The sequence below is a fragment of the Eupeodes corollae genome, chromosome 2 (genome assembly GCF_945859685.1).
Source record: "Eupeodes corollae chromosome 2, idEupCoro1.1, whole genome shotgun sequence".
Lineage (NCBI taxonomy): Eukaryota > Metazoa > Arthropoda > Insecta > Diptera > Syrphidae > Eupeodes > Eupeodes corollae.
The window spans coordinates 93025801-93041011 of NC_079148.1; the positions used below are offsets into that span (position 1 = coordinate 93025801).

General features: G+C 40.3%; 1 protein-coding gene across 1 annotated transcript in view; it reads right to left on the bottom strand.

Annotated features, from left to right (window-relative positions):
• Nucleotides 1–10611, bottom strand: part of LOC129945121 (putative uncharacterized protein DDB_G0274435) — a 49594-nt gene extending 38983 nt beyond the window's left edge. Inside the window, exons 1-2 of the mRNA XM_056054781.1 lie at nucleotides 10030–10611; nucleotides 9779–9942 (exon numbers count right to left, since the gene is read on the bottom strand). Coding sequence (XP_055910756.1) covers nucleotides 9779–9942; nucleotides 10030–10611 — 746 coding nt within the window. The remainder of the gene's footprint in view (nucleotides 1–9778; nucleotides 9943–10029) is intronic.
• Nucleotides 10612–15211: the final 4600 nt, after the last annotated feature.

The window sequence follows — 15211 nt, forward strand, 5'->3', positions numbered from 1 at the left end:
ATATGAACATGAATATGAATATGAATATGAATATGAATATGAATATGAATATGAATATGAATATGAATATGAATATGAATATGAATATGAATATGAATATGAATATGAATATGAATATGAATATGAATATGAATATGAATATGAATATGAATATGAATATGAATATGAATATGAATATGAATATGAATATGAATATGAATATGAATATGAATATGAATATGAATATGAATATGAATATGAATATGAATATGAATATGAATATGAATATGAATATGAATATGAATATGAATATGAATATGAATATGAATATGAATATGAATATGAATATGAATATGAATATGAATATGAATATGAATATGAATATGAATATGAATATGAATATGAATATGAATATGAATATGAATATGAATATGAATATGAATATGAATATGAATATGAATATGAATAAAAAAGTTATTGTTGGTTTGATTTCCAGCTCGAAAGAGCATCACGATTTAAAATTTCTGTTTTTTTTAATGGTTTTAAGTCCATAAAATAAAGACAAGTGGGCAGAGATCGCCAAATCCTTTTCCGACCGAGTTACAAGTAACCTCTTTCGAAGTTCTCCGCCGCCAACACAATGTATCGAAAACCAGTGGCAACATTGCCAAGATGCAATCAGAGAAGCCGCTTCTGATGTGCTGGGTTTCAAACAGCCACCAACAAGGAACCCCTGGTTGGATGAGGAATGTCGGCAGAAAAATGCAGCCAAACAACAGGCACGCAAAGTGGCGCTGCATTAAAGGACGAGAGCTACTCATGAGCTCTATGAGCAGAAGAGGCGAGAGGAACGCCGACTTCTCAGAAGGGAAGGAAAACGAGAGGGCATGAAAAGCGTGCGGTTGAAGATGTTGAGAGGTATAAAAGCAGGAATGAGGTTCGAAAGTTTTATGAACAGGTGAAACGAAATTCACAGGTACATAAACCTAGAACCGAAGGCTGCAAAGACGAAAGTGGAAACATCATAGTGGAACCGCAGTCAATGCTGAGGATATGGAAGGACCACTTCTGCAGACTGCCTAACGGCGACGAAGAACTGAATCCCGCTGTCAGGCAGGATGACCCATTCGATATAGACGACGAAAGCCAACAATCCCGTCCTCCCGACTTAGACGAAGGAAAGATTGCCATATCTAAGTTGAAGTCTAATAAAGCCGCTGGAGCAGATGGCTTGAATGCCGAGCTCTTTAAAGCAGCTGGAGATAAGTTGGTTAGGAGCATGCACCATCTTATCTGTAAGATATGGTCGGAAGAAAACATGCCCGATGAATGGAACCTCAGTATTGTTTGCCCGATCCTGAAAAAAGGAGACCCTCTAAACTGCACCAACTATAGAGGAATCAGTCTACTTAACATCGCCTATAAAATCTTCTCTGCCGTAATATGTGAACGACTAAAGCCCATCATCAACAACCTGATAGGTCCTTATCCTTATGGTTTAGGACCAAGGAAGTATACAGTTGATCAAATATTCACATTACGGCAGATCCTGGAAAAACATAAGAACACCAAATCGAAACCCACCATCTTTTCATCGATTTCAAGTCCGCATATGACAGCATATACAGGAACGAGCTGTATAGAGCCATGTCTAGTTTTGGCATCCCTGCCAAACTCGTCCGTTTGTGCAGGATGACCATGGAGAATTCACGCTGCTCCATAAAGGTTGAAAACAACTTAACAGAACCTTTCGATGTCAAAAAAGGTTTTAGACCAGGTGATGCGCTGTCATGGGATTTTTTTAACTTCGTACTTGAAAAAACATTGCAGAACTCACACGTCAACACTAGAGGCACTATCTTTCAAAAGTCTGTCCAATTACTAGCATATGCTGATGACATTGACATAATCGGAAGAACTTAGCGTGATGTCAATGGGGCTTTTGTGAGTATTGAGGCAGAGACGGCAAAAATGGGTTTATCGGTTAATGAGGGCAAAATAAAGTACATGCTGTCGTCAAGAAAGGACCTTTACCACCAACGTCTTGGTCAAAATTTCACCATCGACAGACGTAACTTTGAGGTAGTTCAGGATTTCGTCTACCTAGGCTCCGCTGTAAACGCAGAAAACAACACCAGCGCTGAGATCAAACGCAGAATAACTCTTGATAACCGCTGTTTCTTTGGGCTAAGAAAGTAATTGAGTAGCAAAGCCATCTTTCGAAAGACCAAAGTGTCGCTATATAAGACCCTGATCATCACCGTCCTGCTATACGGTGCAGAAGCATGGACTATGACAAAAGCGGATGAAAGCACCTTGGGCCGCTTCGAGAGAAAAGTTCTTCGTGTGATCTACGGTCCCGTATGCATAGAAGGGGAGTGGAGGAGAAGATGGAACGACGAGCTGTACGGGCTGCACAACGACGCAGACTTAGCCAGAAGGGTAAAAATCCAACGACTAAACCAATGTTCCGGAAAGTTTTCAAATCCACACCCACAGGACAGCGCAGTAGAGAAAGATCAAGTGGCGCGCACAAGTGAAAGGTGACCCCACCCAACTTGGAATGCGAAACTGGAGACATCTAGCTAGGGACCGAAATAGATGGAGAAGTTTGTTGGGTGGCCCTAGTTCACACAAGACTGTAGCGGCACCTTAAGAAAGTAAGTAAGGGTCCCGGGGCATGCTGTTCGACAATCCCTATCATATCTCCAGTAACGTAAGTCTTTTTGAAATTGTTCAGAGAAGAGTTATCAAAAAGATTGGTGACAATAACATCGTTCATTAATTGTCGTTATGGCTCTTGTGTCTCCATTTTTTACCATCAACTGATTATGCTCTATTAAAGTAGCCCAATGAAAACCCGTAACACTCGGGCCTTAATGATTATTGAAATCATCATAGCCTCGAGGCCCATTTCTGTCGCAGTCTTCAGTACGGACAGAGACTCGTTATTTAGCAGAACTTTCTTGTTTTTTGTCTTTGGCTTTAAATGGGGACTTATGATTAAGCTCAAAAGGCCTTCACTTTAAATGTTAATGGCCACAATATTTGTTTGAATAAATATTTGCCAGGAATGGGTAATGTGTTCCGACTTTTTAGGTGTAACATACTAAGATCTGGAGAAATTAACCTCTATTCCTTTAAATCTCAATGGGTATCCCTGGTTCATATGTGGCAATGACTAATATCTGCGCAGACTCCAAACATAAAGGATGCTTAGACAAGTGTTTCGATTATTTAAATTCTTTTGTGACTGCACTTTTCAATTAACCAAAGAGACTATAAGGAAGAGTGTGTAAGTAGTTTGGTGTTCGGTCTATCGCATAAGACAAGATTTGAAACAGTTTCGAATGTTTGGATAATTACTAAAGGGAGACCTTTTCGGAATAAAGACTAGATACCTATAACCTACTTACATATTTATGTATGTTCTGTTTATATAAAGTCGACGAAGATGGATTTGCCCGATAATCAAATTCTCATGGATAGTTTATAAATAATAGAAAGGAATAGATTAGATTAGGGTTGGTTTGGGTTTTGGCCATATAAGCAAACATGCTTTTATGCCATGAATATAAAATAAAGTGATGGCATTAATTGCAACAGACAGCTTGTTCTTTTTGTTGTTGCAGGTTAGGTTGAAAACCAACCAAAAGTGCCATTCAAGTAGTTTTAGGTTTAAAAATTCACCAATTCTTTTCAAATTAAAGTCCTACAGCAAATAGTTAATAACACATGCACAAGAAATGGTGATGAATCTGATGAACGTTTAAGGATATACGTTGGAATATAAGATCAGTATAGTATGTCATTTATGATAGGGTTGGAGTAAATAGCATATAATTAATGGTTGTCCAAAAGGTTTTTCCTAGAATCAAGTTTTCTTATAATACATTTTTCCAAGACCTTGTTCATGGTTTCGGGTTGCAGCTTAACTATTACCTTCAGTACTTAAATCATTTCTTGATTGTTACTATAATATCGTTCCATTTGACATTGCCAAGACGGTTGATAACACTTTTTGGCAACCCGGTACATGATCCCAAGGTTATCCTAATCCACGTCATCAACTTCGGTTAACATGAATCTGTAACGCCCATCGTTGACCGAAATGTTGTTCCTCGTCATCTAAGAAAAGTCATAAACACTCCACAATTCACACCAAAATGTTAACCTAGGTTGCTGCTTTGGCATAATGAAAAAAAGGGGCTGGTATGCGAACCCCACTCATGACTTCCCATCGCGTCTGTCGATTTCTTTTGCTTAAGATAGGTTTTCGTGGTTTGTTAAAAATGTTGTCAGTTGAATTATTCTTAAACATTTTAAAATTACCAACAATATTTTTCATATAAAAAAAAAAATTAGTTTAAAAATCTAGTTTTGTTAAATAGATTTTAAGTCGAAAACAAATTTTTACCAATTTAAGAAGCATTTCTTAAATTTTTACAAATTGGATGAATGAAATTAATTTGAGAGATATCAAGAAAGAAACTTCAATGTTTACCAAAATTTGCGTACTATTTTTTTTTGATTTTATTTTTTTATGAAAAAAAAACGGACTATAAATAAATAAATTGGGTGGCGCAACAGTCCGTTTGGGAATTAGGGCCTAGTGACTTACAACTCTCAACCATTCCTGTGTGCGAGTACTGTTGTCAGGAATGGAAGGGACCTAAAATTTTAAGCCGAATCCGAACTGCTAATTTGAGAAAGCTTTTTTCCATGACAAGAATTACTCTTGAAGGATTTGTCAATTCCTCGCAAGAGGCAGTACCCGCGAAAATATATTTTTTTTTTAAAATTACGGTGGCACAGGCAGGGATTGAACCCTAGACCTATGGCATGACAGTCCAACGCACTTTTTTTTTTTTTTTTTTTTAAATTCATTTTTATTTATTCCATCTTAAACCTATCTTAAAGCTAGACAAAAATTCATAAAACTAGCCTAATTATCCATAACTTACAACTAACTTAATGGTCCCATACGGACACTCTAAGCTAAACTATAACACTAATGACTAATGCCTTTCGGCCTTAAGATCTATTTTACTTCAATTTAAATTTTATTTGTTTTGTTTTTATTAGAAAATTTTGAAAAAACTAATATCAATAACCTTTTTTTATTTATTTTTACTTACAAACTACTTAAAATAATGTCCTTAAATAAAACTTAAAAACTAACTTAAACTACTATTCTACCTATAAACTACTTTAAACTAGAACAACCACAGCAGCAAATCTAACTATCTAACATTTTTGTTTTTCATATTTTGTTGTCTATTTTTTTATTATTTTTATTTTTTTTTTAATCCATGTTTTTTTTTTTTTTTTAATGTTCTTTTTTTTAATTTTTTTTTTTTTTTGTATTTTTTGTATTTTTTTTTTTATTTCTTTTCGTGCCACCATGCCTATTCTACTTAAAACTAAACCCTAATACTATTAAACAAGTATGTAAGCCGGCCAAGGCTTAAAACCCCATCCCGACTACCCACTATCAAGTGCCGATTGAAGCCACCAAAACTGGTTCTCCTGCTTCACCCTATCAGTTCGGTCCCGTTCGGACACAGCCCTACTGAACCGAAGGAGCTCTGCTCCGCCTTGTGCCATGACGTCCCGATTGTACAGGAGTCGCCTATCCACGGTTCTTCGTCTGACGTGGTAGATTAACGGAACTGCCAATCTATCCTGTATCAGACCGCATTTGTCTAAAAAGAGGAATGCCTCTGGTGGAATGAACCCGCTCAAGCGTGCACTTTCAAAATACTCGTCGTTCGGATAGAACGCCCCGAAAATTAAATTGTTGGTCGAAGACATAGCTCTTGCAATGTGACCTCGAACGAGTTTTATCACGAAATTGTCAATTCTGTTGATTCGAGCCCCGATGTATAGGACCTCGTTGGAATAGTAATGCACATAAGAAGACTCGGCTGTTCGATATAAGCCGGTACAGCGTCGTAAACACTGCCGCTCGAACACCCGAAACTTCTCCATCTGGGAAGGGGCAACGTTGAACCACACAGGACAACCATAAACGATCATTGGCCGTATGAGGGCCATGTAGCAAATTACCTTCACTCTGGGGTCAAGCCGACTGCTAAAAAACAGCCGTTTCGTCAGAGCAAAGGCTCCTCTGGCCCTGTTCAGAGCAGCATTTATATGTCTGTCGAAATATAAATACTGATCTAACCAGATACCGAGGTACTTCACTACACTTTTGCTCGCTAATGGTTGCCCATGAAGATCAACGATGACCATCTTGCGCCAATTCTTGCACGTATCCCTCGTGGCCCCAGCCAACGGAGTCCGGAACAGAATTGTCTCCGACTTCTGGACATTTATTTTCAGTTTCCAGTCGTCGCAATATCGCTGAATCTTGTCGAAATCACGCTGCAAGAGAATTCTAATAACCTCAACCTTTCGGGCCGTTCTGTACGCAATTAGATCGTCGGCGTACGCAATTGCCTTTGTAAGACTACCTATCAGATCGCTGGTGTAAATGCTGAAGAGAATCGGCGAATTCACCGCTCCCTGTTGAAGACCATTTTTAATTGAGAATGTTGTGGTAGAAGTTACATTGCCACTTTTGACAACAAACTTTCTACCGTTAAGCATATCATAAAGTATATACAACAATGGCTTGCTTATGCCAAGCCTGCTCAGTTTTAGGTAAAGACCCTCTAACCATACGGTGTCAAAGGCCTTTTCCAAATCAACCAGAACAGCACCTGTGCATTGTTGTTTTGATTTATTCCATTGGATATCAGAAACGAGTTTAGACGCAGCATGAATTGTGTCATGACCCGCCTTGAACCCGAACTGTTTATCCGGAATTATTTTGTTGTCCGCAGCCCACTTAGTCAGAGCCCTATTAATGATCTTTTCGAAAACTTTGCTGATGCTCGGAAGAAGACTTATCGACCGAAGATTTGACGGGTTGGAGTTGTCCTTTCCCTTTTTCGGGAGAGGATGAACCACAGCGGTCTTCCAATGCGCTGGATAATATGCATTATTCAGTGCATTATTGAAGAGAGTGGTGTATATGTCAATTGCTTTCATCGGTAAATGTCTTAGTACAACGTTGGATATACCATCGACACCTGCTGACTTTTTGTTTTTTATTGAATTGAAGATGAGCTGAAGCTCAACCTTCGTCACTAACAAGGGAATTGGTTCCGTTTGCTCGGCGATTATGGCATTTGCCAAGGAATCGTCATTGAACCGCATGAAACCGCGGTTCTCAGATCGCCATTGTGTCATATCATTTCGAAGGTAAAAGTGATTAAGTAGGGCTCTGTTTTCCAGGTCGTGGTTGGGGCGAATGCTAACATTCACCTTGTACACTTGCTGGAAAGCAGCTCCCACCGCCTCCACTTTTTCCTTCGGATCTTCAATTATATAAAAGTCATCGTCAAAGATGGCTTCTTCTGGATCTATTTGCGCTGTCATGAGTACGTCTCTGTTTTCTTCGGTTCTTTGGAGTTTCAGACTCGGAAGGTCATTGTCGTTCTTTTTTCTGAATATCTTGTTGATTTTAGGGAACATACTAGGGTCGCTCGAATTAACTGACCGGATCTTGCGGTCCCAGTACTTGTTAATTGATAGCCTGTAGTTCTCCTTAATCAACAGATTGACATTTTTTATTGACGACTTCAGTGTCCTAACCTCCAAGTCGTGTGGGTCTGTAAGTCGTCTGTACAAGTTTTTGAGTCTTGTCAGTAAGCCACTCTTGTGCTTTCGCAGTGCGTCGATTGTCGCGTTTCTGTAAGCGTCCATTTGGTCCCGTTCTCTGTACTTTGGGATTGTCCGTTCCATCGTTCGTTTTATTGTTTCGTCCATCTGTTGTAAATGTTGGTCAATTTATGTATTTGTCAGGTTTCTGTTGTTTGGTGGGGCTATGTCACTCGAACGAAGTTCTCTCGCTAAGGCGTTGGTGAAACGAGGCCAACGCATCTTACTGTAATTGTAAGAGTGCGTTGCAACGTATTCCTCCAACTCCACGCGTTCGTTCGGAATCTGCATTACGCAGTGATCACTGTCGTACTCGACTGTCTGTAAGCAGTTTCGAGGGTGATTACCCACTTTGTCTGTTACTGTCAGTCTAGTGTCGTACAGCAAAAGATCCAGAAAGGAGCCGCTTCTTGGATACGATGGCTTTTCGGTAGCCAGCAGGTCGACGCCATTATTCAACGCTGTAAAGATTCATCAAATTAAAAAGATGATTACCTCTGGGATTTCTATGTTGATTTCCCCAATCTTCATGTTTTGCGTTCAAATCACCGGCCAAGATGAAATAGTTTTCTTCCAAGCTCAGTTTCAGTTCCCTAAAAAGAATCTCGAGCTCTGAAGCAAAGTAAGTAACCTGCGGAGCTCCAGCCGCATAAGCCGCAATCATATACATCCGCTTCCCTTGAGTGAGAGAGATGCATACAACGCAAACTTCTAGCGTCTTGAGCTTTCGCAATTCATTGTTGTATATGACTTTATAATTAATGCCTTTTCGTATAAAAAGAGCGACACCGCCCCCTTGAGTGGAGTCGGGCCGGTCTCTTCTTACGATATTGTAATTTTTATGAGTCAATTTGTGTTTGTGGTTTAGCTTAGTTTCGCTAGCCATAAACACATCGGGACTGTAGTCTGTCAACAATTGGAACATATTGGCTCTTCGTTCAATCCTAATCAGTGAATTTACATTCACAGCTAGGACTTTAAGGCGCGTCTCCGGCAGCGCGCCCATTATGATCTAAATTGCGCCAGGCCAGGCAACAAAGAGTAGAGATGATCTACCCTTTTGCCTTGCTCCTTTATCTGACTTTGCAGTCCTGTTAGTTGACCTTGAATGCTCAACAACAAGGCTACAATGTCAGGCTGCACCTCTGGTGCCTTAGGCACAGGGGCCTTTGGGGCAACCGTTGGTGGAGTCTGTCTCGTGTTCCCATTTCCTGACACCATTTGGGCGTAGGAAAATTTGGGATCTACGAATTTTTGTGTTGGAGCCTGTCGACTAACTGTTCGACTTTTTTCGGCTTTTTGGCTGGCCTGTTTCTGTTTCATTTGTTGGACCTTAGGGCAACCCCTATAGTTAGCCGGGTGCCCTTGGTTTCCACAAAGGACACACTTGAGCAGGGTCAAATCCTCAACCCGCTCATTCCCCAGCTTACATTCTCCTTCTTTGTGGGTTTCTCCGCACCTCACACAACGCAACTGCATATTGCAGTTGGCATTGGCATGGCCAAACCTCTGGCACTTCGTACATTGTAGAATGTCGTCGTGCCTTTTTAATGTCTCCCAGCGTACAGCTTGATTGTCGAGAGATGTGATTCTCTCGACACTATTAAAACTGCTTTGGGGCGATAATGTTACCAGGACCATTGGCAGCCTATAACCCCCTCGTCTTGACTTCACCGTAGTGAAAGGTTTGACCCCGATAAAATCGAGATCGTCACTGGCTTTTTGGCGGAGCTCAGCTAAGAGCTCCTCCGGTTCCGTGCAGGAACTTATGCCCTTGAGAAGGACGGTCTTAAACTTTTCACATTTTGGCGTGTAACTGAAGAACTCAGCTGTGGCCTCTTTTAACAATTCTTTCACTAGCTTGTATTCGGCCAGTGAGAAGCACTGGACCGAATAATTCTTTTCTTTTTCGTTAAGAATTTTAATTAAAAATTTGCCCTTAGTGGCCGACTTACATACCTGTTTAATGTCCTGTATGTCAACCTTATGGGTCCTAATAGGTGGTATTTTTTCTTTTCCAGCCTGTGGTTGTTTCTGGTGTTGCTGCTGCTGTTGCTGCTGCTTCTGTTGCTGTTTCTGCTGCTGCTGCTGCCTTGCTTGTAGCTCTTGTTGTTGCTGCTGCTTGGCCTTACTCGAGGTGGATGGGCCCTCAGGCATTGGGCCTGTCCCTGCTGGTAAAGCCTTCATTTTTTGCTCCGCCCCAGTGATTTTGGTAGCGGGCTTTTGTTGTTGCTGCTGTGGTTGTTGTTTTTGTTGCTTTGTTTCTGGCTTTTTTTGTTTCGCCTGTTGCTGCTGTTGTTGTTGTTGCAGCCGTTGTGTTGCTTTTTCCTCCTTCTCAGCTGCCTCTTTTTGTCGGCGCGCTTCGATTTTGGCTTTCAGTGCACTGAGAAGGGGCTCCATCTCTTCCTTCAGTTTTTTTAGCTGGTCCTCATAGGCATCTATTTGCTGCTTTTTTGCCTGCAGCACTTGTGCCAGCTCCGCTTCATCGGCTTCGTTGTCGTTGGGGGCTTCAGTCACCTCCATCTCCCTTTCTTTAGGCTGCTCTGGCGGCGCTAGGCTTGAGAACCTATTTTTATTTTTATTTTTAGGTGACCTATAGTGCCCCTCTCCACCTTCGGAGACGTAGTCGATGTCACCGTCTGACGACTCGCTTTGTGACGTCACCTCTTGTTGTTTTTTTTGCTGCACGCCTTGTCGCATCGCTCCGCGCTTAGCAGCATTGTTCCTTTCCACAAGGTTAGGCTTGAGCTTCCTCTTAACATTTGTTGTTGTAAATTGACTATCAGACTGATGGCCTGATGATGTTGCGGTGAATTTGTGTACCGCTGATGGCACCACATTGGCATCACCTGATGAATTGGCAGAGGTATCTTTCGATACCCCTGCTTTCTTCCCCTTTTCCATTTTCCTTTCTTCCCAGTTAATAAAATCGACTATTTCTCTATTATGAAAAAAAGCGACAATATTTCTTGTCAACTCCGCCTGGGAATCGAACCCACGACCCTTGGAGCTATCTTCGGACGCCAGCTCCACTAGGCTACCGATTAGTTATTTTAAATTGTGGATTACTGCCTTGTTAAATAGAAAACCTTACAAATGCACTTTTAATTAATTAAAAATTATCTACTATCCACTTATAACTTGTTTTCTCTTTGAAAGTCAAAGAACGACTGACAGTCCAACGCACTAACCATCATGCCACGGGTACTACATTTGATGGTCACTTTAATCCAAGCGGCTATGGTGACTAAATTTCGCACAAAATTTACATTACATACTTACTTACTTAAGGTGGCGCTACAGTTCGGGGCGGACGTGGGCTTCAACCACCATGCGTCTCTAGCCAGCTCGGTCCTTAGCTAGCTGTCGCCAAGTTGGTTGAGGTCCTCTCCCACCTGGGTGCGCTACCTGAGTCGCGGTCTTAATCTACTGCGCCGCGCCGCGCCGCCGTCCCTATCGATTGGATTCGAAGACCTTCCGGGCTGGAGCGTTGATGTCCATTCGCCGTCATCGTTATATCTTCTACTCCATTCTCAATCTATGCGTACGGGACCAAAAATCACCCGAAGAATTTTTCTCTCGAAGCATCCTAAGACGCTCTCATCTTTCTTTGACATGGTCCAGGCCTCAGCGCCATAAATGAGAACCGGGATGATGAGTGTCTTATAGATGGTGATTTAAGATGCTCAAGAGAGGACTTTACTACTCGATTGCCTTCCAAGTCCAAAGAAGCAGCGAATTGCAAGAGTTATTCTTCTTTTGTCGTTGTCTATGTTAATAGAGGTGCCTTGTTAGACAAAGTCCTTAACTATCTCAAAGTTATAGCTGATCATGGTGACGTTTTGTATAAGACGTCGTCGTTCAGTGACCTTTTTTGATGACAACATATACTTGGTCTTCTCCTCATTGACCACTAAACCCATCTTCTTCGCTTCCCTCGCAATGCTCAAAAACGCTCCACTGACATCTCGCTTTGATCTTCCAACGATGTTGAAGAAGTCACATGACATCGCCTTGTCTAAAACCTTTTTTGACATCAAATTCATGGGTCAGATCTTTTCCGAACTTGATAGAGCAGCGTGCATTCTCCATCGTCATTCTGCACAAACGGATAAGTTTGACAGAGATGCCAAAACTAGACATTGCTCGGTAGAGCTCTTCCCTATAGATGCTGTCACACGCGGCCTTAAAATCGATAAAGAGATGATGGGTATCGATTTGAAGCTCCTGGGTTTTTCCAAGATCTGCCGTAGTGTGAATATTTGGTCGATAGTAGACTTTCCTGGTTTGAAGCCACACTGATAAGGTTGGCGCAGTTAAGAGGGTCTTCTTTCTTATGTATCGGGCATACTATGCTGAGATTCCACTTATCGGGCATACTTTCTTCCGACCATATTTTGCAGATGAGTTGGTGCATGCTCCCTACCAAGTCATCACCTGCTGCTTTGAATAGTTCGGCAGCGATGCCGTCAGCTCCAGCAGCTTTGTTTGACTTAAGTTTAGATATAGCTATCTTCACTACGTCAAGGTCGGGTAGGCGGAATTGTTGATCTGCGTCGCCGAGGTTAAGTGGTTCTATCTCCCTTAAAGAATGCGGTTCAACAACGCCTTTATATAATTTCGAGAAGTGGTCTTTCCATATTCTCAACATCGCCTGCGGTTCTACTACGATGTTCCCCTGATCGCCTTTAGAGGCTTCGGTTCGTGGCTGGAACCCTTGGGAAGTTTTATTTACCTTGTGTTAAATTTACGAACCTTATTCCTGTTGTGACATTCCTCTACGTCCTCGATCGTGCGATCGATCTTTTTTTCCATCTAAGAAGCCGGTGTACCTCTCTCCTCTTCTGCTCGTAGGAGCTCGCGAGCAGCACTAGTCCTTTTGTGCAGCGCCGTTTTGTATGCCTGTTGTTTCGCTGCGTGCACTTGCCGGCATTCGTCGTAAAACCAGGGGTTTCACTGTGGTGGCCGTGTGAAACCTAACACTTCAAGGCGTCAAGGCAATGTTGCCACCGTTCGCAGCAATTGGGCCTCTGTTACTCAACAACGTGGAAAATTTTGCAGAAGGCCTTAGGTGTGATGGCCTACTGCAACTTTTAAAGTTGGCCGAAGATCCACTTTTTTACCGAAAAATTGTGTTCAGCCTACAGCTTTTAAAAAATCACCCTTTATATTAGTTTATGGTTACTCTTGATTTGTTTTCACCTTCATCTCCTGGCAGCTTAGTGAGTAAAACCTAATTGAGATTAAATCTGTGTTGGATATATCGTTGCACTTGGACATCAACAGTTTACATTCTGTCTCTAATTTGAGTTTGTTTGATGCCGATTCCATTTAGCTTTTTTATGTGAATCGAATCTATGTATGTCAAGTAATTCAAACCAGCACTAGATTTGATTCGAATGAGAAAGAATTCGTGCAATGTAAAAACCGTTCAAAATCAGACCGTCATCTGTAAAACTCAGTTTTTCATCAGCCTTCTAAAACAAACATAGAAACCAACAAAAGCTAAATGGGAATGATACTTGCATCTTCCACAAAACCATTGCTTGGTGTGAATTTCCAACGAATGTGTCCGTCTCGAACTCGTATACTCGTCTAGTTAATGGAATTGTCTAAGAAAATCCCTAAAGCCTAGGAAATGTAAGCCACCTATTACCACCCAAACGAATAGATATTTTGGGAGCTACACCATAAACACATGCATTCGATGCAGCAGTCAGTTCATGAGGAAATTGAAGGAAGAAATTCCTAAAATAATGTTGTCGGATTGCTGGAAAAATGGAAGTCTAGGTTACTCGGTTTGCAGTTTGTTCCTTACATTAGCCAATTTATTGCTTCCTTTTCTTTGGTTCTATCAAATGCATATGGAACCTCCATATGTAGGAAGGTATACCACCTATACTCTGGTTCTTTTTAGTTTTATTGGGGTACAAGGAAGTTATTTTTTTGTGCTAGAATTTCCTGTCTGGATCCTTGAGGTTGCAATCGGGGCTCTATCGACATATGGTTGATTTATGTGTTTGTGGTAAATGTGAGACATCAGATGGAAAAATGGGCTTTCAAGGAATAAAATGATGGTGTTTGTGGTTGTTTGGGAGGTATGGCTTTGTTTTTGGTTTAATGGTGATTTATATTCTTCTGAGGAATCGAAATGACTGTATTAATTTGTAAAATCGCGTTAAAGTTGTGTAAACTAGATGAAGTATTGATTTTAAACTTTGAAATTGGCAGCAGATATTTCACAATACTGTTATAAACACATTTTTTAAAAACATCATTTAAGCGACAATAACACGGTCAATGGAAATGCTTAACGCCATAACTCTGTGATGTACAAATTACGTTTGCTCTAACTGTGGTTCATTTAAAAACTCAAGTACTTTAAATGTAAGGATGTTGTTTAGAACAATAACAACGTCAACGTTATAGACAGAAGGAGTTATTTTAAGAAAAGATCAGAAGTCAAATATACATACATATAAAGATTATGTCTTGATTAGGTGAGAAGACAATAATTTATAACAAATATGAGTTGCTTTGTAATTAGAGTATTATTTTGTTTATTATTTAAACATTTTAACTTAAAATAATTTACAATAAATATCACATGCAATTAGAGAAACGACATTTAATGTTAATAAATTATAGTATAAGCAGTTGTAAGCTTTTAGTTTGACAATCTTATAGCACATGTTATCAGCTGAATATTTTGAAGTGTGATCCATCATGTTGACGTTTGGGAGACTTACAGGGTGATTTTCTTAACAAACATTTCTTGATATTTTGTTACTGAGAAAATTTTCTTCCGAATTTTTCTCGAAAGCACTTCATATTTTTTTCGGGATTCTTGAGCTTCTTCGGCGAGTTGCCCAATTTTTCGTCATGGGTAATTTTTCCTACTTTCATAACCCCTCGTCCCATTCGGTTTCGTTATTTTCTTCAACTTTTTTTTTGTTTTCCTCACCTTAAGAAAGCCATTGTTTCGAAGGAAGCTAATGGGTGATATTTTGTACACATCCGAAAGTAGTTTAAAAATGCTCATTCGACTTAAAGCTTCATTCTTTCCGTATTTAGTTCTATGGAAGTCAATATGTTAAAGTCAAATCTACGCAGGTGATGAGTTCCGCCTCGATACTTCAAATGTAATAAGATAGCAAATAAGGTACATCAATTTTACCATTAATGAGTTGATGAAAAAATACATAGACATTATTAACACGCCTTTGATGAAGAGATTACAATTGAAGAAGATGAATACGATGTTCATAGGGAGGCAGATCGTAAATATCATCGCAAGGAAGACCCTTTAGGGCAAAGCGAATGAAGTTATGTTGAATTGATTGAATACGTTTTTTTATGAATTTCGTCCATAAATGTGAAGATAGGGATCATTAAAATCCTTTGCCCAGCGTTTTAAAAAACCCAACCATAGAACTTGCCTTATTGACAATAAAATTAATGTGATGTGTAAACTCTAATTTGCAACTGAGTAAACACCTAAATC